General features: G+C 36.2%; 1 protein-coding gene, 1 long non-coding RNA gene and 1 pseudogene across 4 annotated transcripts in view; 2 read left to right on the forward strand and 1 right to left on the reverse strand.

Moving 5' to 3' along the window:
• SCAF8 (SR-related CTD associated factor 8) overlaps window positions 1–23,467 on the reverse strand; it is a 95,546-nt gene that overhangs the window by 70,145 nt on the left and 1,934 nt on the right. The window contains 2 exon segments of the mRNA XM_039234106.1: window positions 18,478–18,507; window positions 18,509–18,541. Coding sequence (XP_039090037.1) covers window positions 18,478–18,507; window positions 18,509–18,541 — 63 coding nt within the window.
• On the forward strand, window positions 4,581–17,632 carry LOC120233039. Of its 3 annotated transcripts, none has more exons than XR_005528701.1 (3): window positions 4,581–4,648; window positions 5,039–5,156; window positions 17,300–17,632. It is a non-coding gene; the product is annotated as an uncharacterized LOC120233039 (long non-coding RNA). The 3 variants fall into 3 exon arrangements; XR_005528702.1 differs by having other exon boundaries at window positions 17,303–17,632; XR_005528700.1 differs by lacking the exon at window positions 17,300–17,632 and adding an exon at window positions 8,857–9,026.
• LOC120233037 lies at window positions 5,797–6,235 on the forward strand (annotated as a pseudogene).

Genomic DNA, 23,467 nt, shown 5'->3' on the forward strand with positions numbered 1-23,467 from the left:
TCTTATAAAAAGGTAGCCATTTATTTCAGAATCTAGCTTATAGTTTAAAACTGTGTTAGTAACAAAGAGAAACTATAATCAACTCTCCTCCCAAAACTACTACTTAAAAAACTAAATTTAGACCACAAAAAATTATTTGTGTGCTCCTTTAATTCAGTACAAAAATTTACAATTCCTTTCCAAATTCTTGGAATAAAGTGGATAAAACAATACTCTCGGGGCACCTGGGTGACTCTGGATTTCAGCTCAGGTCATGATCTCACATAGGGGACATGGAGTCCCTAGTCAGGCTCCATGTACAAAGTGGGATTATTCTCTCTCGCGTGTGCACACGCGCACGCTCTCCGTCTCTCTCTCTCTCTCTCTCTCTCTCTCTCCCCCCCCATCCTTCTGGGCCCCTCTTCCCCCTCTCTAATTCTCAAAACAACAACAAAAATCTCTTAGAAAGGTACACAAGAGTTACAGCGAGCCAAGATGGAGCAAGCCAACACCGCCTCTCTCCCCCACTGAGAACAACTGAACCGGCCACAATAAATACAAAAAAAGCGACTACCTGAAGACTGAGAAGTAAAATCAACAGGAAGCTGACCAGAAACTGGAGTAGAACAATAACCAGCGATGGCAGGAGAAGGGACCGAAGTAAATTTCCTATTGTTTTATGCTGTAAATAACTGTATTATCTACAGGCTTCAATGCCAGAGAGCCGGCTGAGTCGCACAGCCAGTGCTAGAAGCAGACACGCTAGAGGAAGCCCCTTTCGTCTTGCCAGAACACTTTTACCTTGCCAGGTAAAAGGACTCCTCCATGATGAGGTGGGCACCAGGAGCAATCTTTTCTTCCCCTCTCTCATTTCTCACACGACACACTAAGGGTCAGAGGGCAGGCAGCAACTGTGGCCAGCACCTAATCCCCCCCCCCCACCAAAAGAATAGCAATTTCCAGATAGAGGAACTAGGAAAAGAGCCCAAAAAGTATGGTGAGGAATCCCCTTTTCTTTCTTACCACTTCAACGCTGAAGGCTCAACATGGAGAGAAACTTGATTTTTTGAGAAAAGGGTGCCTTGGGATCTAGATAGAGTATGGGAGTCACACAGAGATCTGAAAAGGATCCCCTCCTTCTGTGTATGAATTTAAAAGTCTTGGGGCACCTGGGTGGCTCAGTCAGTTAAACGTCCAACTTTGGCTCAGGTCATGATCTCACGGTTCAAGGGTTTGAGCCCTGCATCAGGCTCTGTGCTGATAGCTCAGAGCCTAGAGCCTGTTTCAGATTCTGTGTCTCCCTCTCTCTCTGACCCTCCCCTGTTCACACTGTCTCTCTCTCTCTCAGAAATAAATAAAACATTTTAAAATTTAAAAAAGAAATAAATGAAAGTCTTGGGCTCATTCTGGAATTGTTTGTGTGAAACACACCCAAAACAAACCCAGCAAAAGCTTTGAGAACAAAAATCTATATAAACCACTAACTCCTGAGTGGCACATGTTTTGGGTACACCTAAAGAGCAACATGCAAAATGCTTGTAAAATGGAACTGACATTAAAACTGCTACAAAAAGGCAAGACAGAACTTGCATCCTGAACCTAACCAAGTTGAATGTTGGCTAAAGAAAACAAATCCACATTCTTAAGACGATTTTAATGAAGTCCTACAGTATAATACTGAAAATGTCCAGTATACCAGCCAAACTTCCTGGACATCTCTCTCTCTCTCTCTCTCTCTCTCTCTCTCTCACACACACACACACACACACACACACACACAACCAGGAAAATGCTCCAGTGAAAGGATAATCAACAAATGTCAACCTCAGAATGATGCTCATGTTGGAATCATCAAACTTTAAAAAAACTATAATCATCCCCAATAAGGTTAAGGAGCAAATTCTTGAAATAAATGCAAAAATGCAGTTTTAATTAGGGAAAGAAAAATTACAAAAGAGAATCAACTGATAATTTGAAAATTTTAGAACTGAAAACTACAATATCTGGAAGGAAAAGGTAGTATGGGGCTAAATACAAGAGTTATAAAATGTTTATGAGTGACTTTATATATTTTAAAAAGCAAAAGGCCATAATCATGGAATTTTTACTTTTTTTTTTTTTTTTTTTTTTTTAGAGAGCAAGCATGCACACAAGTAAGGCAGGGGCATAAAGAGATGGGGACAGGATCCCAAGAGGGCTCTGTGCTGACAGCAGAAAGCCTGATGAGGGGCTCAAACTCACAAACCACGAGATCATGACCTGATCCAAAGTTGGACACTTCACTAACTGAGCCAGCCAGGCATCCCCACATCAACATTTTACATAAGGTAAAAACACCCAAGAAGAAAGATTGAGTAAGGTATCCTAAGAGACAGAGAGTCAACTTATATATACATTCCTAACGTAGAAATATGGAAATGCCTAACACATTACATGACAAATATAAAATATCTGCAATAACTAAAACTTTATAAATATAATATTAAATGTAAAAATAAGAAAAACATTCAAAAACCGTTATAACAAATGAATATAATTTATTAGGCACACACAGTTTTCTTACAATTAAACAAAAATCATACTACATATTTCTTTTTCTAGTTCATGCAGTTTTTTCTTTTACTTTTTTTTCAGACCATAATTTAATTAATGAACTAGATGAAAACTTTTTCAAGGTAATTCTAGCCCAATTAAAATAATGAAGTACACCCTGACTAACCTTGGGTGAAACTTGTATCTTGTTATATTTACATATATGACTATTGGCTCATGACACAACTTTTTTTTTTTAATTTGAGAGAGCAAGCAAGCAAGAGGGAGAGAACATGAGCACGGGAGAGGAGCGGGGGGGGGGGGGGGAGGGGGTAGAGGGAGAGGGGCAGAGGGAGGGGAGAGAGGGAGAGGGGCAGAGGGAGGGGGGCAGAGGGACAGCACCTTAAGCAGGCTCCATATTCAGTGTGAAGCCTGATTTGGGGCTTGATCTTATAACCCTGGGATCACTACCTGAGCTGAAATCACAAGTCCAACGCTCAGCCAACCAAACCAACCAGGTACCCCACAAATTATGTTTCTTACTGTGGGCTGTATAAATTTTTTGAGACACTGTTCTAGCTAGGCCACAGTCATAATTAGAAGGTAATACTAAAATTAATTATAAGGAAAATAAAACATGATTAAATTCTCTGGATAATTCTTGCCAAAGGCTAGAATTGAGTCTAAAGTGCAGTCTGTTTTATTTTTTTAAAGACAATTAGCAAATATGCAGAAATGTAAAAGACACAGTGGTACTAAAACTCAGATTTTCCTAATTGTAATCAGCAAAACGGGAAAAGGGAAATAACTTTCATATCTGAAATCACATTGTGCCACCAGTGATGTACATATCCTCCTGCAACTGTTATATACCCTGCTTATTACCTTCACAGCACTCTTACCACAAGGATAAAATTATTTGGTCATAGTATTTTCTCTGTTTAGACTCTCTCTCTGACTCTCTCTATACCTACCGATCTAGCTACCTAGCCATCTATCTTTCCATTCATCTACCCACTTTGGAAAACACTGACTTCACATGTTGTAAATCTTCAATAAATAGGTACCAATATCAGTATCCTTTATTTCATATCCCCCACAATGCCTAAAACAGTTCCTTGAACACATCAGGTATCCACATATATGCGGATTCGACTTTGATAAAGTAGCTCACTGGGTTCCAGTGGTAATCAGGTAACCAAATACAAACTGGCAAAAATTTATCAGGCTTCTTCATATCTAAATTCATATCTAAATTCACTTAAATGCAACAGACTTATTTTGCTCAAAGAAGTGGAATATGAAAGCTACAGGTAATGATATACATTTACATTTACCCCCTGAACTTTTGCTTTTAATAATCTTTCCAGCCTTGGGCCTCAGGATGGCTCAAGTTGGTTAAGTGTTCACTCTTGGTTTTGGCTCAGGTCATGATCTCACGGTCTGTGAGTTCAAGCCACGCATCAGGCTCTGTGCTGATAGTTCAGAGCCTGCTTGGGATTCTGTCTCCCTCTCTCTCTGTCCCTCCCCTGCTCACTCTATCTCCTCTCGCTCAAAAATAAACATTTAAAATAAATCTTTGCAGACTTTTATTTATAATTCTATGCCAATATTCATGAAAATAAGAAACTATTTCAAAGCAGAAGAGTGCTTCACTCTGAAACAATCCCCAATATCATTTATAATACTGTATAATAATTATTCTTATATGCAGTTTTCAAGTTGACTTTTAGAGTTAATCACAAGCACTCAATATTCTTACTCAGATCAATAAAGTTTTATTATCAACGTGTTATCAACTAAAAACAGAGAACTGAAAAATACAAAGCCAAAGTCAACCAATTAATAGGTTAAAGCCAAACAATGATTTAAATCAAATTAAAACAAGAGTCACTGACTAGATCTGCAAATATACACAATATTAAGCCCTTCAGAAACAAACAAAAAATAAAACAAAACTTCAAGAACTTTACCTCAGATATCTAACAATCTACTGACATAGAAGGGGAGGTCAGTGACATACCATTACTATGACATAGTAGATTCTTAGTATTCTGAGATTCACCACAGTCAGCTAATAATCCCAATGGCCTTTAAAATGTAATCCCAGGTAATTCTGTGAAGATGCTAATTTGAGGTGTGTATATTAAAAAACTGATGTATGGGAAAATAATTTACTTAACTATTAGTGGCTGAGGATCTTTGTTTCTCTCAAATTCTCATTTGCATTTAACAGAGGAATAATATACTAAAGCGGTATTAAAAGTTTGGGAGACCCATGAGAACCTGAAGATTTGGCCTCACAAAAACAAAACCCATGGCATAACAGTGCCAGAATAAAAGATGCTACAACCAAACACATGAAATGTACATGCATTTGCTAAGAGAGACAGGGTTTAATAAAGAAAATGGAAGTGCAATAGGTTGACTGGAAAAAGAGAGCAGTAATATTGTTACGGCTGTGATTCTGCTTCCACACTATTTCTATTCATGACACACTCAACAATAAATCTCTCTTTACAAATAGCAATTTTCAAGAAGGATTGGAGAAGAGAAGTATTTCCTAATGGGAATGCATTAGAATCTCAAGAGAACAGTGTGCTTTGCTACTGGAGAATCAGACTACCAAAACAACAAGACACGTGGTAAGAATATATAATGCATATCTTCACACATTACTATAATGTTCCCATCTCATAGTGCTGTGTATATACAATGTATATAAGCATACTTCTACATTTACTTATAAATAACTTATTTCTAAAATATAGCCTTATAAAAAGCCTGAAATCCATAGCTAAGAAATCTGCACTGTTGAAGTCAAAAGTAATATGAAGTGTTTTAAAAAGTATAAAGTGATTCAAGCAAAACAGTTGTTTGAAAAGATGAATCTAGTAAAATTTAATCTAATAATATAAAAAGACTTAGTTCTATTGTATGAACTAGAGAGAACAGAGAATAGTAAATTAAAAGCCAATTCAAACCCAACTATAACAAACCAACAGGGAAAATAATGAGGACCTGGACTAAAGTATCAACACTTTATTTTTATTATTTAATACTGAGAATAAAAGGGAAGGATGCAGAACACATTTTTAAAAATAACTCACTGGATTTTATGACTGAGAAGACATAAATGAAATAGGCACCTAAGAAAATTCCAGGTTTTCAAGTCTTGAGTATTTGGGAGCATGATTTTACTACCGACGTAAGAGGTCGTCCAGGTTCAGGCTAGAGCGTCCGGCGAGGACCAAGGACGAGACTGCAGGAAAGGCCAATAAAAGCATGTTTTGGAAACCTGCATCAGAGCTCTACCATCACTTTGTAAGACGGGAGTCTGAAATAGCTAGCAGCCTCATTCTTGAAATATGTCTTAATTGAATGTAGTTACCTGGGCAAGTGGGTCAGGACCATGTCATGAATCAGGTGGAAGAGAAAAACATAGTCACGGTATTTTCTCCAGCAATGAAGGAGATGTGGTGATCAGGGGAAAGTGAAACATACCAGATGGGTGATGTCAGTCAAAACACAACATGAATATCAGTATTCCGATCAGGGCTCAGAGACATGGCATATTAGAATATGAGAAAGGGGTCCTGCATCTATGTGGAGGAGAGCAGACTATGTTGAACACACAGACAAAAGTAATATGAGGCAACAAGCAACAACAATCACAGCTGATAACACTGTATCTCTAAGTGAACAGAACAAAGACAAGGCATAGAGTCAAAGATTTTTCTTTGGCCAATGTTTGGTACAGTCTCATTTTCAAATATTTATAGTCTTTATAGTTCCTAAGGAAAAGAATTAAAATATTCTTTCATATAAAATGAGAGAAAAAAAGAAGTCTAAAAGAAGTTTGTGGAAGAAAGAAAGACAAGTTTAGATTCAGGTGATAACAATAAAAGTTCATGTGCATATGGATACAAAATACCTAAAAAAGTACGAGACTGAATCCCAGAAGAGAAAACCAAAAATACAAGTTATTCCTGAAGAGATAATAGTTAAAGAGATAAAGAATAAATACTATAAGTACCGGAGACAGAATAAGAAGAACAAGAGCCTACCAGGCCTTCGGGTGAAATGATTCCAGAAATAGAAGCTATACACAGAATAAAACAAGGTACAGGCAGTAGCATGATAAAATAAAAAAAAAAATAGTAATATATATTACTTTCATATACTTTGTCAATTATTAAGTACTGTCATAAATGCTATCATATCTTCAGGATGACCCAATGAGATTAATATCGTTCTCATTTTATAGATGTATAAATTTAGGGTTAGTAACCTAACTAAATTCAAATTCATAGTAAGCTAATGAACTATGTCTCAAACTCAGTTCTTCTGCCTACCCAGACACTCAGTTTCCAAAAACAAAACAAAAAAGCCCACCAGCTAGCAACCAACTAAACATACACAACAAAGTCACTGAGTAAGATGGCAGATGGTTGTGGAGATATGCCATTTAACAGCATCAACTTAACTAATAACCAAGAAGACTTTGATCAAAAGACAATAGATTGTGAAGTTTATGCATCTACTGACCAAACAGCTAAACAAATTTCAGTTAAACATGGATTTTAAGCAATCCTCAATAAGGTTTAAGAGTCCTCCAATCTTTAACAAAGAAGCTCACTTTCTAAAGGATTCAATCAGGGGTGCCTGGGTGGCTCAGTTAACTAAGCATCCAATTCTTGATTTCAGTTCAGGTCAGGATCTCGTGGTTCATGAGTTCAAGCCCCTCACTGGGTTCTGCACTGAGAGCACAGAGTCTCCTTGGGATTCTACCCCCTTCCCCCCCAGCTTGTGTGCATGCTCTGTCTCAAAATAAATAAACATTAAAAATGGAAGTGCAGCTGATATATACAAAATGGTTTCTAATTATCTTAATCAGCATTCAAACGTAATAACATCATTGGGGGGCTCAGTCGGTTGAGTCATGATCTTGTGGTTCGTGGGTTGTAGCCCCACAGTGGGGTCCATGCTGACAGCTCAGAACCTGGAGCCTGCTTCAGATTCTGTGTCTGCCTCTCTCTCTCTGCCCCTCCCCCACTTGTACTCTGTCTCTCTCAAAAATAAAACTTTAAAAAATAATATTATTAAGATAGACTAACTTCCTCTTTCTCCCAAAAGCTAAGAAACATAGTATTTTGGGCTTGAGGGATATTATAAAAGTAACATGGTAATAAATGTAAAAACTCCAAATATTGAAAGCTCTCATTTACTGCACACTATCCACCTATTGCTCTCTTAAGAAATGACCACTGTTAAGACTGGTAGGCTGCCTTCCAGAATTTTCTATATGCACCTATCTATATATATAAATACTGTAAATGTGTATCTATATGGTATGTTCCAGTGCAAAATTACACTCCTCGCAACTGTTTAAAATAGATTTTTTGGGAGTGCCTCAGTAGCTCAGTCAGTTAAGTGTCCAACTTCGGCTCAGGTCATGATCTCATGGTTGACATGACTTGAAGCCTTGCCATCAGCCTCAGTGTTGACTGTGTGGAGCCTGGAACCTGCTGATTCTGTGTCTCCCTTTCTGTCCCTCCCTTCTCTCTCTCTCTCTCTCGGAAATAAATACTTGAAAAATTAAAAAAAAAGAATATTAGAATTCATGTATTTTTTTTTAATGTTTATTTTTGAGAGACAGAGAATGAGCTGGGGAGGGGCAGAGAGAGGGAGAGAAAGAATCCCAAGCAGGCTCTGTGCTGTCAGCCTGAAGCCCAACACAGGGTTCAATCTCTCAATCATAGGACATTGACCTGAGCCAAAATCAAGAGTCAGATGCTTAACTGGCTGAGCTACCCAGGTGTCCCCAGAACTAGTATTAACTTTCCAAATACTTTATAAAATAATTTAAATATTTTATTTAAATGAGCTTTTCTAAATATTCTAAAATAAGCCAATATTTTAAGTATTTTTTTTTAATTTTTTTTTTAATGTTTTATTTATTTCTGAGAGAGACAGACAGCGTGAGCAGGGGAGGGTCAGAGAGAGAGGGAGTCACAGACTGAAACAGGCTCCAGGCTCTGAGCCGGCAGTCAGCACAGAGCCCGACGCGGGGCTCGAACCCACGAACCGCGAGATCATGACCTAAGCGAAAGTCGGACGCTTAACCGACTAAGCCACCCAGGCAACCCCAATATTTTAAGTATTTAAAAAAATTCTTAGAGATGATCAAGTAAGGCATCATTATCATTATTTCTGAAATGAGTAAACTGAAGCCAAGAAAAATTAATTAGAAAACTTGCTTATTAGGGTTAATATTAAAGAGATCCTAAAGGTTATCTTTTGTAGTCCCATTTTATAAATGATAAAACAACTATCTCTTTTCAGGTCAACTACAATCTATCACATCTTACTGTGACAGTAACCATGACCCTGCAGCCTTGCCGAGCTTTAAGATACCTGAACAAGAAGCCTTTTAAAACAGTAGTCCCAGAAAATGTAAAGGTAGTTACAAAGCAGCCACCGTTATTAAAATGAGAATGTTAGAAACATGCTAAGGATACGGGCTTACAGAATAACTGCACTCCTCTCCCACAAAGAAGGTGAAAGATACGTGAGCTTTGACCCAATGACTTTTTCACTTTTCATAGAGGGCCAAATTGCTAGAAAGTGCTGACTACCGGAGTTGCTACTGTGCAGTACTTCTTTGCTAAGGCACGCATATTTTCCTGTGGCCCCTTAGCTCACAGGCAGGAGAGCAGCAGTATAATAGTTCATTCCTTATCCTGGCCCAGGATAGCATGAAATGATTATAATCAACTAAGAATACTCTATTTCTACTCCTCTACCTCCAACACACATAAATACTACCAAAATCCCACTAAACAAATACATACTGAAAAAATAAGACCACTAAACTCCGAGACAAAGAGCAGAAATTCCAATTTGGTTGGTGACTATGTGTCCTTGATACTAAACAAGTTTCATCATCTCTCTGTCTTGATTATTCATCCATAATATGAGTCTGTTAAGTGACATACTATTACAAGTCTTTCAGGTCTAAAATTTGTAATCTCTGGAAGTAAAGTAAGCACAGAAGTAAACAAGAAACCCAATCACAGCTACAAATGTGTAACATGACTGTAATGGTCTCTGGCTACCCTAAAGTCAAAGGAAACAGAAATGATTCTCCAAAGGAGAAAACAAAATAAAACTATAAACAAACATACACATATATAAAAATAATTCTTCAGTTTATATTTTCCCTGGGATCCAAACAATCCAACTTCCTTTAATTTCAATTCTTCCCTATGTCTTTTTGAAAACATTGAAATGAAATTATATCAATTTTATATCCTTTTAATGTTAGAAGTACTAGTAATAACGAAGCGGTCCAAAAAAATGAAAAAGAATAATTCATTTGTAAATCCTCTTCATAAATAAAAAATCTCCACAAACCATTATTAGCTGAAATTTCTCAGATAAATAATGAGTTCTATTTCTAATGATATAGACTTTACTTTCACAATTACATATTCACAATAAACTCATTACTATACACACAGTTAAGGTAAAAAAATTATGTGACTAAGAGGAGCTAATAAAACGCTGAATGATAGGAGTAGGCTTAATGTTAATAAATTCTAATAAAATCTCAAAGAAAGTTAAATCAATTTTATTCACAGATGACTACATATACAACTTAATATTAACTGCACAGAAGAACAGCAATTGCATTATAAGCAGTTTAAAATCAAGCATATCCCATACAGAGTTGGTTTTAAATGTCCTCGTATTCACAAATACAATATAACAGAAAGGATAAAAGCCTTATCTTAAAAAAAAACAAAAAAACTGAAGAACATAGAGATTCCACAAGATTGTGCCCTAAGCCTGCTTCTCTATTCTAGATCATCTCCCTAGAAAACTCTCAAAATTACAACTATATTCAGCAAAATACTAAAAGTATCTTTTGGTGGTTGAGATATGGGTAGTATTTCAGTCCTACCATACTAACGATCTTTCTCTTATTCCAGATTATGAAACATGATTTCCCTTCAACCCAACCCACCCAATTACTTTTCTCAAATTTCTAACTACTCCTGATTCGCCCATCTTAGTGGTTAATACCACACCACCTTGTTTACTTTGTCACTTAGCCAAAGCCCTGGCACCACCCTTGTCCTCATATCTAGCTCCTTATTATTAAATTTCTCCTGCATTCATCTCTTTTTCTTCTCCCTATTATTTCTCTAGTGGAGCCCCTCATCTTCTCTGTACTAACTTAGCCTCCCTTCCCTAATCTCACCTCTCCATGTCCTGCCCTGCTCCAAAGATACTACTCATTTTTTGAAACACAATTTCAAAACCCTTCAGGATCTCCATTCCCTTTTGATTAAAAACGAGATCTTATCTACAGTGTACAAAAGCCCTTCATCAGAAAATCTTTGGGTAATTTTCCATCATCCTCCCAACCCCAACCCCTAAAGTTGCCATTTTCTTGAAAATGATCCTTTACCCTTTGCGTCATATGACGTCTCTTCCCTCATTCTGTATACATCATGATATACACGATGAAAAGCTTACACACAGTTTGCACATGCTGTATCACTACTTTCTGTAACATAATATTCATTACACTACCTTCTAACTCTTTGTAGTAACCCATTCCCGTTCCCACCCCTACTGGAATATGAGCTGAGAAACAGAACACAGATATCTACTTAAGACTGGTAACCACTCTCCAGAATACAATGCCTGATAGATGGCAAATAAGCATAAAAAATAAAGCTCAAACAACCAGCAACTACTTCTTGCAGCATTCTTTCCAACCGCTAGTTGCTATTACATGAAAATTTTCATTGACTGGAATTACATTCTAGCAATTGGAAAAGTCTAATGAAAATAGAATGAAAAAATGGTCTAACACTCTTGAAGGACTTGTAAAATAGAGGAAGTTCTAAAAGAATTATCTGGAATCATTAATTATTACAGCTCTAAGAGGCCTAAGACATCTTAGTCCTTTGATTATGCAAATGAATAAAAAAACTGGAAAATTATGTACAAGGAATGATGTGGCTGGTCTGGCCAACTCCTTTAAAAAGCCAATACCCTTCAGCTAAGTTGGTTACAAGCCCTGTTCTTACAATTGCCACCAAAGCAGTGATATGTCTTGAAAAAAGGTTCTGAGTTCTCCTGATAGAAATAGAAACAAAAATTTGGAAAATTTTACTCAATAAAAGGAATTACCATAATATTTTTCTTGGTGTAAAAAAATCAAATATGTTAATAATGCTTACAAAAGCAGCTAGTCATACCTCAATAAAGTTTTTAAAAATCTTTTAATGTTTTATTTATTTCTAAGCAGAGAAAGAGAGACACAGAATCCGAAGCAGACTCCAGGCTCTGAGCTAGCTGTCAGCACAGAGACCAACAAAGGGCTCGAACCCACGAACATGAGATCATGACGTGAACTGAAATCGGACGTTTAACCGACTGAGCCACCCAGGCACTGCTCAATAAAGTTTTTAAAAAGGGCACTTACTGGTTAGTTAAATGCTTGTAGAAAAACTACTCAAAGATAAAAGTCCTTTTAGCAACAAACTTAAAACATGGTAAAAACTCATTGTGATGAGTTTTATTCAATATTTAGCCAGGGACTAGATAGATAACCTGCACACAGTTCTGGAACTTTTATTAGATAAATAAATACACGCACTATCAGGGCATGTTCTCCCTATTTCAAAAAAGCTACGTTTAACAACTACTATTTTCACCATAGTCTTCAGCTTCAGACAGGATTTTAAAAATCATTCCATTATCTTTTATTCATTAAAGCCTTAAAGAAAGACTAGCTGAATCACTATTACGTATTTTAACATTTTTTTAAAGATTCTATAACGGGGCACCTGGGTGGCTCAGTCAGTTGAGCATCTGATTTCAGCTCAGCGCATGGTCTCACATTCGTGGGTTCAAGCCCCAGAAGCCTGCTTCAGATTCTGTGTCTCCCTCTCTCTCTGCCCCTCCCCCATTCACACTGTGTGTGTGTGTCTCTCTCTCTCTCAAAAATAATCATTAAATTTTTTTTTAAAATTCTATAACACACCTATATTTATCACTAAATTAAGTTTGGGTTCTTTGTCCCAATTAGTGAGACTTAGCTTGTCATCTTTTAGTGAGTTAGTATAGTTATAACCTGAAAGCATCATGACTAAGAATCATTTTCAAATTTAAAAAATGACACTCCACACACACACACACGAAGGGAAGCAATGAGCCAAGCTATTTAAAGTTTGCCCCTTTTGCTGCATTTTTAACAGGTTTTCAAGAAAATGCTCACTCTGCAATTAATATGAAAACAAAGTTTTTATTTTTTTATTTTGTATTTCTTTTTTTTAAACTTATTTGTTTTGAGGGAGAAAAGACAGAAACAGTATAAGCAGGGGAGGGGCAGTGAGACAGGGAGAGAGAAAATCCAAGCAGGCTCTGTGCTGACAGCAGAGAGCCCCAATGTAGGGCTTGAACTCACGAACCATGAGATCATGACCTGATCATGAGCAGAAACCAAGATTCAGACATTTGACTGAGCCACTCGGGAGCCCCTGAAAACAATTTTTAATAGATAAATGTCACGAATTGAAAAAAGAAACACTTGAATTTTATAAAAAATGTGAAAACATCCACACACAAAACTGACTGTAAACTCCATGAGGGCAGAGGGTTTTTTTGTGTGGGGTTGTGTTTTGTTGTGGAATCTGTTTTGTACACTGTAAAATCTCTAGAGCCTAGAATAGTGTCTGCACTTGGTGGTAAGTGCTCAAAAATTTTGAATAAATAATTTTCACTAAGGCAGTTGTTATTTCTTATTTTTGATGTTCAAATAAGGCTATTATAAAGCCAAAAGGAATATATCTTCCTGCTCAATTATAATCCTGACTTATAAGTAGCATGCAATTAATCAAGTTCTCAGGTTTCAAAGTTTGCAGTAGGAGCCAGCAAGGTATGGCCTATGGCTTATTTTTGTAGGTCCTCAAGAACACTTTTCATATTTTAAAAGAACTGCGAAAGACCAACAAGAACATGTGAAAGAGGGGCATCTGGTGGCTGGGTCGTAAGCATCCAACTTTGGCTTGGGTCATGATTTCATGTTTGTGGGTTCCTGCCACATATCGGCTCTGTGCTGAAGGCTCAGAGCCTGGAGCCTGCCTCAGATCTGTTGTCTCCCTCTCGCTCTGTCCCTCCCTTGCTTGCTTGCTCTCTCTCAAAAATAAATATTAAAAAAATTAAAAATGAATACGTGAAAGAGGGGCTCCTGAGTGGCTCAGTCAGTTAAACATCTGGTTGGATTTTAGTTCACATCATAATCTCATGGTTCCTGACTTCAGGCCCTGTTGTTAGGCTTTGCATTGACAGCATGGAGCCTGCTTAGGATTCTCCCTCCTTCCCTCTCTCACTTTCTCTCTCTCAAAATAATAAAATTAAAAAAAGAGTCTGTGAAAAAGTGCGTAAGTGGCTAACAAAACCTAAAAATATTTACTACTTGGTCCTCTACATAAAAAGTTTACTGGCCCCTGTGAATGGAGATTCCATTTACAAGAGAATGAAAGTTTTTTGAATATACATCTCTTTCACCTATGAATTGAATCTGCACTATTAGAAACACATCTTTCACCTAAAACCTTATCTGCATCTAAAACTTCTGAATTCTGGCTTGCTATTTGATTTGAAGAATGTTAAAAAAAAATTTTAAACCACAGCATAAACAGTTATGAATGCTGACGCTAAATAAAAATGGAAAAATAAAGTTAATTTATGTTTAATGTTTTCCATACTGAAGAAATAAAATACCAAAAATGGGAAAAGGAAGGAAAAAAATGGAATACAAACTAAAAAACCCAACCTAATTATACGTCAAATGAATAGCAGAACTACATTAAGGGGAAAAGATTAACCAAGCCATGTTTAAACATAGCATTTTGACTATATGCTCTCAGGTTTAAAAAAAAAAAAAAAAAAAGAACTATAAACAAGCATTAAATGCTAATTAATAAGTTTGTTTTCAGAGACATATGGTTTAGCAATTCTGAAACTATTTGTGTGTTTCAGGTTTGAACAAATAATATGTAAATACACTGTGGATAACAGAAACTAGTTCTTGCTGTCAGAGAAAGTAATTACAGAACTGGAAAGGCAAAAAACTAGAAGGAACCTTACAGTTGTTGGACTGGAATTGGAGGTATCAGGGTGAATCCATGGCTTTTTAGAAAGGAAGACAGTAATAATAATAAAAAAAAAAAGATTTATGTGTATATATGTTTATATTTGTGGCAATCCATTAATAAATATCCACAAGAAGAAACTACAATTCCCTGGAGAAATGGCTGACTCCAAGGCTGGGGTGGGAATATCTTATTATGTAAGAAGGAGAATACACAAAAGATAGTAAGCAGACATCAAAAGGACACAAGAGACAGCTTGAAATAGCTCTGACTGGTCAAAACTGAGACACTCTCCATCAAAAAATCCCAATGAATAAAAAAAAAAAAAAGCCATGAGTTCATACTGATATGCATACATAAACATAAACACTTAAGTGGGAAGAAGGAAAAGCTCTTACAGAATGCCAATAATAAATGATAGACAGAAAATCACCTTTTGGCAACCACCTTAGTACTGATTCAAGGCAAGAACTAAATGGATGCTTAAACAAACGGGTAAAAGTTTGATAAGCAACAAGGTATGTGCTTAGTTTCAAAATACCTCCCCATAAGATACTTGTTACAAAGGGATAAATAGTAACTTTACAATGGAGAAAACTTGCAGGGAAAAAGTTAACATTCCTATTAATGGGATAAATAGGCATGATGTGCTTTCTGAGAACACAGTATCATTTCCGGAGAATGCCAAAAATGCATAAACTGAACCTAATCATGAAGCAACAGAAGAAAAACTGAGAAAATTCTAAAAACAACTGGACTATTATCATTTAATATCATCAAAGGTCATAAAAGACAATGAAAGAGTTATAACCAACTGTTTGAGAGTAAAGGATACTGAAGAGACAAGATGAATGAACTCAAGGCGTGGTGTAGCATTTTCTCTTTCCATTATTAAGGACATTACTGATATAATTAACAAAATCTGATCAAGATCTATAGACCACTGCATTATATCAATTTCCTGAATTTGATTCCTATACTACGGCTATGTATAAGAATGTCACTGTGGAAAACAGTCACTTAAAAGTAAAATGAGTTGCATTTCCTATCAAAATGCCAGAAAGAGTTTGTGTTTTCATGTGCATGTGAAGGGTGAACAAAAAAGCAAAAATGGTTAATTAACATAATCAGGTAGCAAAATCAAGATCAAGTGTACATAAAATCCTTCATTCTTGTAAGTTTTCTGCAAATCTGAAGTTGTAAAAATAAAGTTCAAAAGTGGGAAAAGTAGAACTAATTTATACTGGATGTTATGCCAGTAGAAAGGAACTGTGAAAAACTGAGTGAGAGTTATTTGAACAAGGATAAGAAAATAACTCAACCAAAGGTTGAGACCTCGGTCTCTTCTAGTTTCTGCTCTAATACTTATATACTTACATACTTTAGCATTTTACTGGTAAAACCACAATGGTGGCCTCAGTTTTCTAGTTGGTAAAAGGAGAGTAGCACCTACCCATTTCTCACAAGCTTATCCTAAACTTCCACTGAAACATGATGGTTGGGGAAAAGAGAGTCAACACTGTAAGCTATACAACACTATATATTATAAAGTGGCTCACTTTCAACAATGTTTGGTAAACAAAAAGTATTTCAAAAGTACATAAGCCAGACGTTTTTCATCACAGCAAGCAGCTGTTACAGAAAGTAGATACTGGTTTGTAAAAATTTTCACGTACTCAACATTCTTTTTACCCAGATACTTCCAGTATTTCAATAAATTCAAACACCCCAATCTGTTTTTTTATCATAAAAATTTCCAGTGTAAAAATCTTACTAAATTTTAAAAAATCATTAACTAGGACTTAATCAACTTATTTTTTTAAGTAAAATATAACTGACACAGAACACTGTAACAGTTTCAGGGTACTGTGCCGCAGTATAAAAAGATCTTTATATCATTTCCTAAATTCTACATAGTAAGATAGAAGATACATGATCCAAAGTGTTTCATCTTTCACTTACAAGCTACTCAAATTAGCCCTGAGGGATCCAATCAAATTCAAAGAATAAGTGTTTATAAGAGAGAGAGAGAGAGACACCCAATTTTTTCATGTACTTAAGCAAAAGTTTGTTTTAAAAATAAGAATACTTATTAATTTATTCTTCCAAATTCATAAAGGTTTGGTCACTACTTAAGCTTTTTTTAATCACTGCATGCAGAGACAAATATTTCAGTGACAAAGGGAAATATTCTTAAAGCTGTTACCTTTTAAGCAATAATTATGATCTCAAAATAAAAATTGATTTCATAAATACATGATAGAAAATTTGGGGGGCGCCTGGGTGACTTAGTCGGTTAAGCGTCCGACTTTCGCTTAGGTCATGATCTTGCGGTTCGTGGGTTCGAGCCCCGCGTCGGGCTCTGTGCTGACTGCCAGCTCAGAGCCTGGAGCCTATTTCGGAGTCTGTGTCTCCCTCTTTCTCTGACCCTCCCCTGCTCATGCTGTCTCTCTCTCTCTCCTAGAAATAAAAATATATATATAAGGAAAAAAAAAAAGAAAATTTGGTATAAGATAAAACTTAATGTAGTGCATCTTGGTTTCCCACAGTTGAAACATAAGACCATATTCTTGTCTAAGTAAATCTACTTGCTCAATCTCTATTTTGAATAGTAGAAGAGCATTCTAGTCTCCGTGGCAAAATGCTGAGAGTGGAGCAAGCAGAAGTGCGCCTGTGGAGAAGGGCTGCAGCCGGCCCAACCCCTAGCAAGCAGAGCCCTGGAGTCAGTCCTGCCTGCACAACCTCACTAGTGCTGCAGCAAGGTCACTGTCTGCAAGCAAAACTGATCAAGTGAGAGGGAAAAAAGGGGGGATTACAAGAACATTAGCTCCAAAAGGGTATGGTTCCTGCATATCTTGTTTACCACTGTGTCCCAGCAGATAGAAAAATGCCTGGGTTAAACGAAACACAGGTCTTTCAAATCAACCTACATGAGTTATATTAAGCTGTGGAATTATTCTTAAAACAAATTTGGCATACATTAACTTCATAGCCATAACCGTCTTTAAAAAACATTAATATTCTCTATTCTCCATTCTGACCAAACGTGGTAATTTCAAAGTTACTAAGATACTTCCTGACCTATAGTAGATACCACAATGTGTTTACATATCTTTCCCTGAGTTTAAAATATGGTGTATACGATATTCTTGTTAAATCAAATTAGAAGACCAAATGCATAAAATTAAAAATCAAAGCACAAATGCATCATGTATCATCAAACTTGAGATAGAATTAACTTAGATAAGAAATTACAAGCTACATAAAAATTTCTTATCAGCATTATTTCTAATAGTAGCTCTATCAAAATCTGCTCCTTCATAATTAGAAAACCAAAACTTTGATGTAATCTTTTTGTTCCTCCATCCCTGCAGCATATCTGTCAATTATCTATCATCTTATAGTTTGAAGAACTTCCTCAAAATATAAGATGTATTTTACTTCCAACCACCAAATTAACAGATTTGCAATTCATTCACATTAAATAAGTAACGTTATATTCCTTTTACAGTACAGTGTAATTATGTGGAGCAGAATGTAAGTAAATGCAACAAGAGTATACGATTTAGGTTGACTATTAAGCACAATAACTTTTTTTTCACTTAACCTATTTTTTGTGAAGAAATTCAACTATTCCTTAGATGCTCTCTTTAAGATTACTAATATATTCGAAGTGACAAACTTTATTCCACTTCCCAAGTATAGCCCGTATAATCAAGATCATTTCACTACCAATTTAAACCTAATATTTTCCAAAGGGCCTGCCTTATGTGCGTTATAGTCATCTTACTATGCTTCTTGTGTCCATGCTGCTGGAAAAAGCAGTCTGTACAAGCAGGAGTAGAGGCACAATCCTGAGAGAGAGGAGTAGAGAAAGATGTTGAGAAAACAAAACCAGATAAAATGAGCTCATTCGAGTTCAGGAGCTCAGCCAGTGTTCAAGGTTAAGGTTGATTACATTCTCTCATACCACTTTGAGTTAGAAGTTGTCCAGTAACAGCGAAACTGGCCCTAGAAAGAGATATCTGAAATTCCACGTGCAACTAGTAATATCATCACTAATTCTAAGCCAACTATACTTCTAAAAAAAGAAGCAATTGATCATAAAATATGACTATTTAGGAATCTGGGGAATACAGATGTTCCCTATATGTCAATCAAAATTACTGTAACAAACTCAGTGCTATCCTAGAATAAAATGATAGAGAGCTATTTCAATCTTGCCAAAAAAACTTTTTATATTTAGTCTAGAACAATTAAGACTGTAACACTCCCAAAGCACGGTATAAAAAATCATTATTATCAATCTCCATTATCCTTGTTTTCCAAATTTTAAAAATATTATAAGGAAAAAACTTCACAACTTTTACCATATTTTGCTTTAAATTGAAAAACAGTAAAGCAACAAAAGGTTTGGAAATAGGGTTAATTACAAAATAAAGCTTAGGATGGACTTAATCTAACTAGAACCTTCAAATGGAATAGTCCCCTCCCAATGATCCCTCCTTAGTAAAGAGTTTCAATTAAAAAATTTCCACCTGATCTCTTATACTCCATAAAATGACCTTCAAAATAATCCGTATAAATACTAACTCGTCCCTCACATTAATTTTATATTTAGTCAAAGAATCTTCTAACAGGAAACTTAAATATAATCTCAAATCAATCATTTACAAAGGAGAAAACCAAATGTCCAGAAATGTTAACTACTTTGGTCCAGGTCATTCAGTCTGCAGTATATCATTCATTCATTCATTCATTCATTCAAGAAATCTTTATTTGACATACACTATGTATTAAGGTACTGTGCTATGTACTGAGGCTACAAAACAATGAAAATCTATGGTCACTGTCCTCATGACACTTATTGTTGGGTAGGAAAAACTATTACTATGTTACTTATAGTAATCACTAAAAGTGAAAGTACAGTTTTTTAAGACCATGTAATGGGAATTAAATCAGTGATTCTCAACCAAGGTCTATTTTGTTCCCCAAGGGACATTTGATAATGTCTACAGACATTTCTGGTTGTCACAATAGTGGCAGCTTGTGGGTAGAGGCCGTGATTACTGTTAAACTTCATATAATGCACAAGCCAGCTCCTCACAGCAAATAATTATCCAGCCCAAAATATCAATAGTATTGAGGCTGAAAAACCCTAACCTAAACCACTGGAGCAGTGAAGGGTTCCTCCCTTTATAACACTAAGTAGACCATATCTTTAAGAGAGTTTCACAGGGTGGAAACAAAAAAGATGGTTTTGATTGATACAATTAACCAAAGCACCCACTAGAAGTTAAAACAGGAAAGAAAATAGGAGACAGATTCTCTAGTAAGTGAAAATGAAACAAAAATGCAGTGTTTTCAGTTGCTTCACATAAAATCCCTTTCCTGAACCACAGACAAAAGAAAAATATACAAATATCAAATAAATTTCACACATTTTTATTATTTCCACTACCTTTTCCACTGTTCTTCACAGTCCCATGTCTACTACTAGATACTGGTGGGAACATTATAAAATCTCCTACAGCTGGACAAAAGGACACTATGGAAACAAAACTGGAGACGAAGTAAAACCAAGATGGGATTTCACTTTTGACGTGAAATAGAAGGCACAGAAAAGGAAAATGTCCTAGGTGTTAATGTGACTCTGAAAAGTCTACATCTGCAAATCCTGACTAACCGAAAGACCCTAACAACAAAAAAACACCAAGAATTTAGGCATCCTACAGGCAATAAAAGGTACTAAAATCATTTCAAATTTATGAACCAAGGCAAATCCAAAATTTAAATTTTGATAATTCACCTGACACATCTCAAACCTACATATCTGGTTCTTTATTATCCCACTCAGCCTTTTTGTGAGTAAAAAGAGAAATGGATAACAGAAAAAAACAACTATAGTAATTCGATAAGCTCTACAAAGAATCCAGGGGGAAAAAACTGATCACTGACGTATTTGATTGTGTTAAAAGTATTATTGTTAACTTGCTGAAGTACAGTAAGTCCCTAAAAATTTAAAGAATCCAGGGGCTCCTGGGTGGCTCATTCAGTTAAGCATCCAACTTCAGCTCAAGACATGATCTCGTGGTTTGTGAGTTTGAGCCCCACGTCAGGCTCTGTGCTGACAGCTGAGCTGGGAGCCTGTTTCAGATTCTGTGTCTCCCTCTCTTTCTCTACCCCTTCCCCGCTCATGCTCTGTGTCTTTCTCTCTCAAAAAATAAACAGTAAAAAAATTTGTAAACAAAAACAATTTTAAAGAACCCAACACACAAGTAAAATTCATCTCCTCCAGTTACTGTGTCTAAGTATAACCAGTGCATAACAGATTGTCGTATTTTCCATGTGTTACTTTAAGAATTCCTATATCATGAAAGTGCCCTCTCTAATTACGTTATAATTTTCTTAAGAGTTATACATTGCTATCCATTTCCATCTTTTCAAAAACAAAAACAATAACCCTACCATGATGGCCACCATTCAGTGGCATTCTTACGGACAGCTCACATAAAACTGCTGCATTCCAGTAATCAGCTGAAGTCCTAAAGTAGTTAACAGAATTTAAGCAGACCAATGAGTCCCCTCTCACTGAAGTGAGAACTCTAAGCCACCATAACAAGGGTATGTCACTCTCTTAGAGCAGCTACAACTATACTACTTGCAATGATAAGAATTCTCTTGGAGTTAAATGCCCAGATCAAGCACAACTCTTAGGGAGCCTTATATTCCAATGTGGACAAACTTTCTTTCATCGTTTCAGAACTGATGTTACTGCTCCTGGGATTAACTCATCACAATGATGATGCTTAGCTATAAACTATGGCTTTCCCACTAAACCAGCACAGTGGGCACTTAAATATCAATTCTTGGGCCTCAATCGCATTGAACTCAAGATAATTAAGAGGAATTAACCACATAAAGGATGCACTGACAGTGATTTTGAACACAGGGAAGGAGAGGCCACAGACCCCCTTTGAGAGATTATGGTGGGTGCAAGTGGGGGCAGCGGCACCTGTTGACCATGACTCATAAATAAGGTCATGGATTTTCAGACTGAAACTCACCCATGGTTTGCAAAATAAAAATCTATATTCTTAACTTCCGGTGCCTGGCTAGCTCAGTCGGTAGAGAATGCAACTCTAGATCCTGTGGTTGTGATTTCAAGCCATTTCAAGCCCCAGGTTTAATATAGAGATTACTTAAAAATAAAATCTTTAAAAAAAATTGATTCTTAACAAATCTCTGGTACTATATGTCCCTATTTTCAAGCCAGTGCTGGAAGGAGGTCAATATTAAAAAACCTGAGAACCGGGGTGCCTGGGTGGCTCAGTCAGTTGAGGGTCCAACTCTTGGTTTCAGCTCAGGTCATATCTCATGGTTTGTGAAATCAAGCCCCTCACGTTGGGCTCTGTGCCAGTGGCATAGAGCCTGTTTGGGATTCTCTCTCTCCCTCTTTCTGCCCCTGTCCAACTCTCCCTGCACATGCTCACTCTCTCAAAACAAATAAATAAACTTGAAAAAAAAAATCTGAGAATTAGCCAGCCATAAAACCTAAGCATTTCATATTTTAAGTCAGGCTTTAAAAGCCAAATTCGCTATGAATAAATATTCTAAAACATCCTTTTCTCTAATATGATAACTCAAGATTTTTTATTTTTGCGCTTTATAATACATGATTTAATGGAAAATATTCATTACTGAACTACTTCCCATGACTATGTGCTTACTTGTAACAAAATTACTACAACAGCAAGCATTATAGACATTCAAGGAAACCATATTCAAAATCAGAAAAAAAGATTATGTATTTTGTGTTTAAAACAAAAAGTATATTCTTCTGAATCTTTTCTGCATGTACTTCCCTTCCCCAACTCTCTATGACTCTGTATTGCTATTTTTAAGCTAACTCCACATTCAAACATGGTGACGTTTGAGCAGATTAGTAAATAAAGTAGTTAAAAGATTTTCTATTTCTATGTTCTCTGAAATCCATAGAGAGAAAGGAGAATTTGCTACATACACTAAAATGGAACTACTACTGGCAATTTCAAATTCCTGTAAAGATTAGATGAAAAAAGAGATTAAATATATAGCTAGCCATGTAAATATTAGGCCCCCATCCTTAAGGACGGTACTAAACTGAAAAACTGATATACAATTTCGACTCCACTGTGCTCTACTGTGACAACCATAGGGTCACAATATGACCCTAAAAAAAAGTTAACATCTTTTCTCTACCTACCACAGGAGGGATCCTATTCAAAATTTTGGGGGTGGGGGCCGGGAGTGAAGGAAGATACATATTAGGAACTCCCCAGACAACAGAAGGGACACCCATCAAAAAGGGGTGGGGTAGGAGTACCTGGCTGGCTCATTCAGAAGGGCATGTAACTCTTGATCTTCAAATTGGGAGGTCTAGCCCCACACTGGATGTAGGGATTACAAAAAATAAACAAATAAACAAACTTGATAAAAAGGGGTGGGAGTAAATCAAATAACTGCAGTGGAAATAAGAGAAAGGCTTTTTAAAAATATATACAATTCTTAAAACTTTAACATTCCATAGTGCTGTACCACTGTATGTAGCAAATAAAAAGGCTACATAGAGCTATTTTCTTTCCTGCACAGCTGAGAAACTATTTGCCACAAATTGGAACATATAATACCAATAAATATTTTTCTTTCAGATTTTAAGCACTAAGTACTACTGAGAGAACAAATTTCGTAATTAGCTACAAATTCATAAATAAAATGGAAAAAAGATTCCCAAGTCTATT

This window comes from Hyaena hyaena, unplaced genomic scaffold (assembly GCF_003009895.1).
Source record: "Hyaena hyaena isolate Hyena2069 unplaced genomic scaffold, ASM300989v1 scaffold_81, whole genome shotgun sequence".
NCBI classification, from domain to species: domain Eukaryota; kingdom Metazoa; phylum Chordata; class Mammalia; order Carnivora; family Hyaenidae; genus Hyaena; species Hyaena hyaena.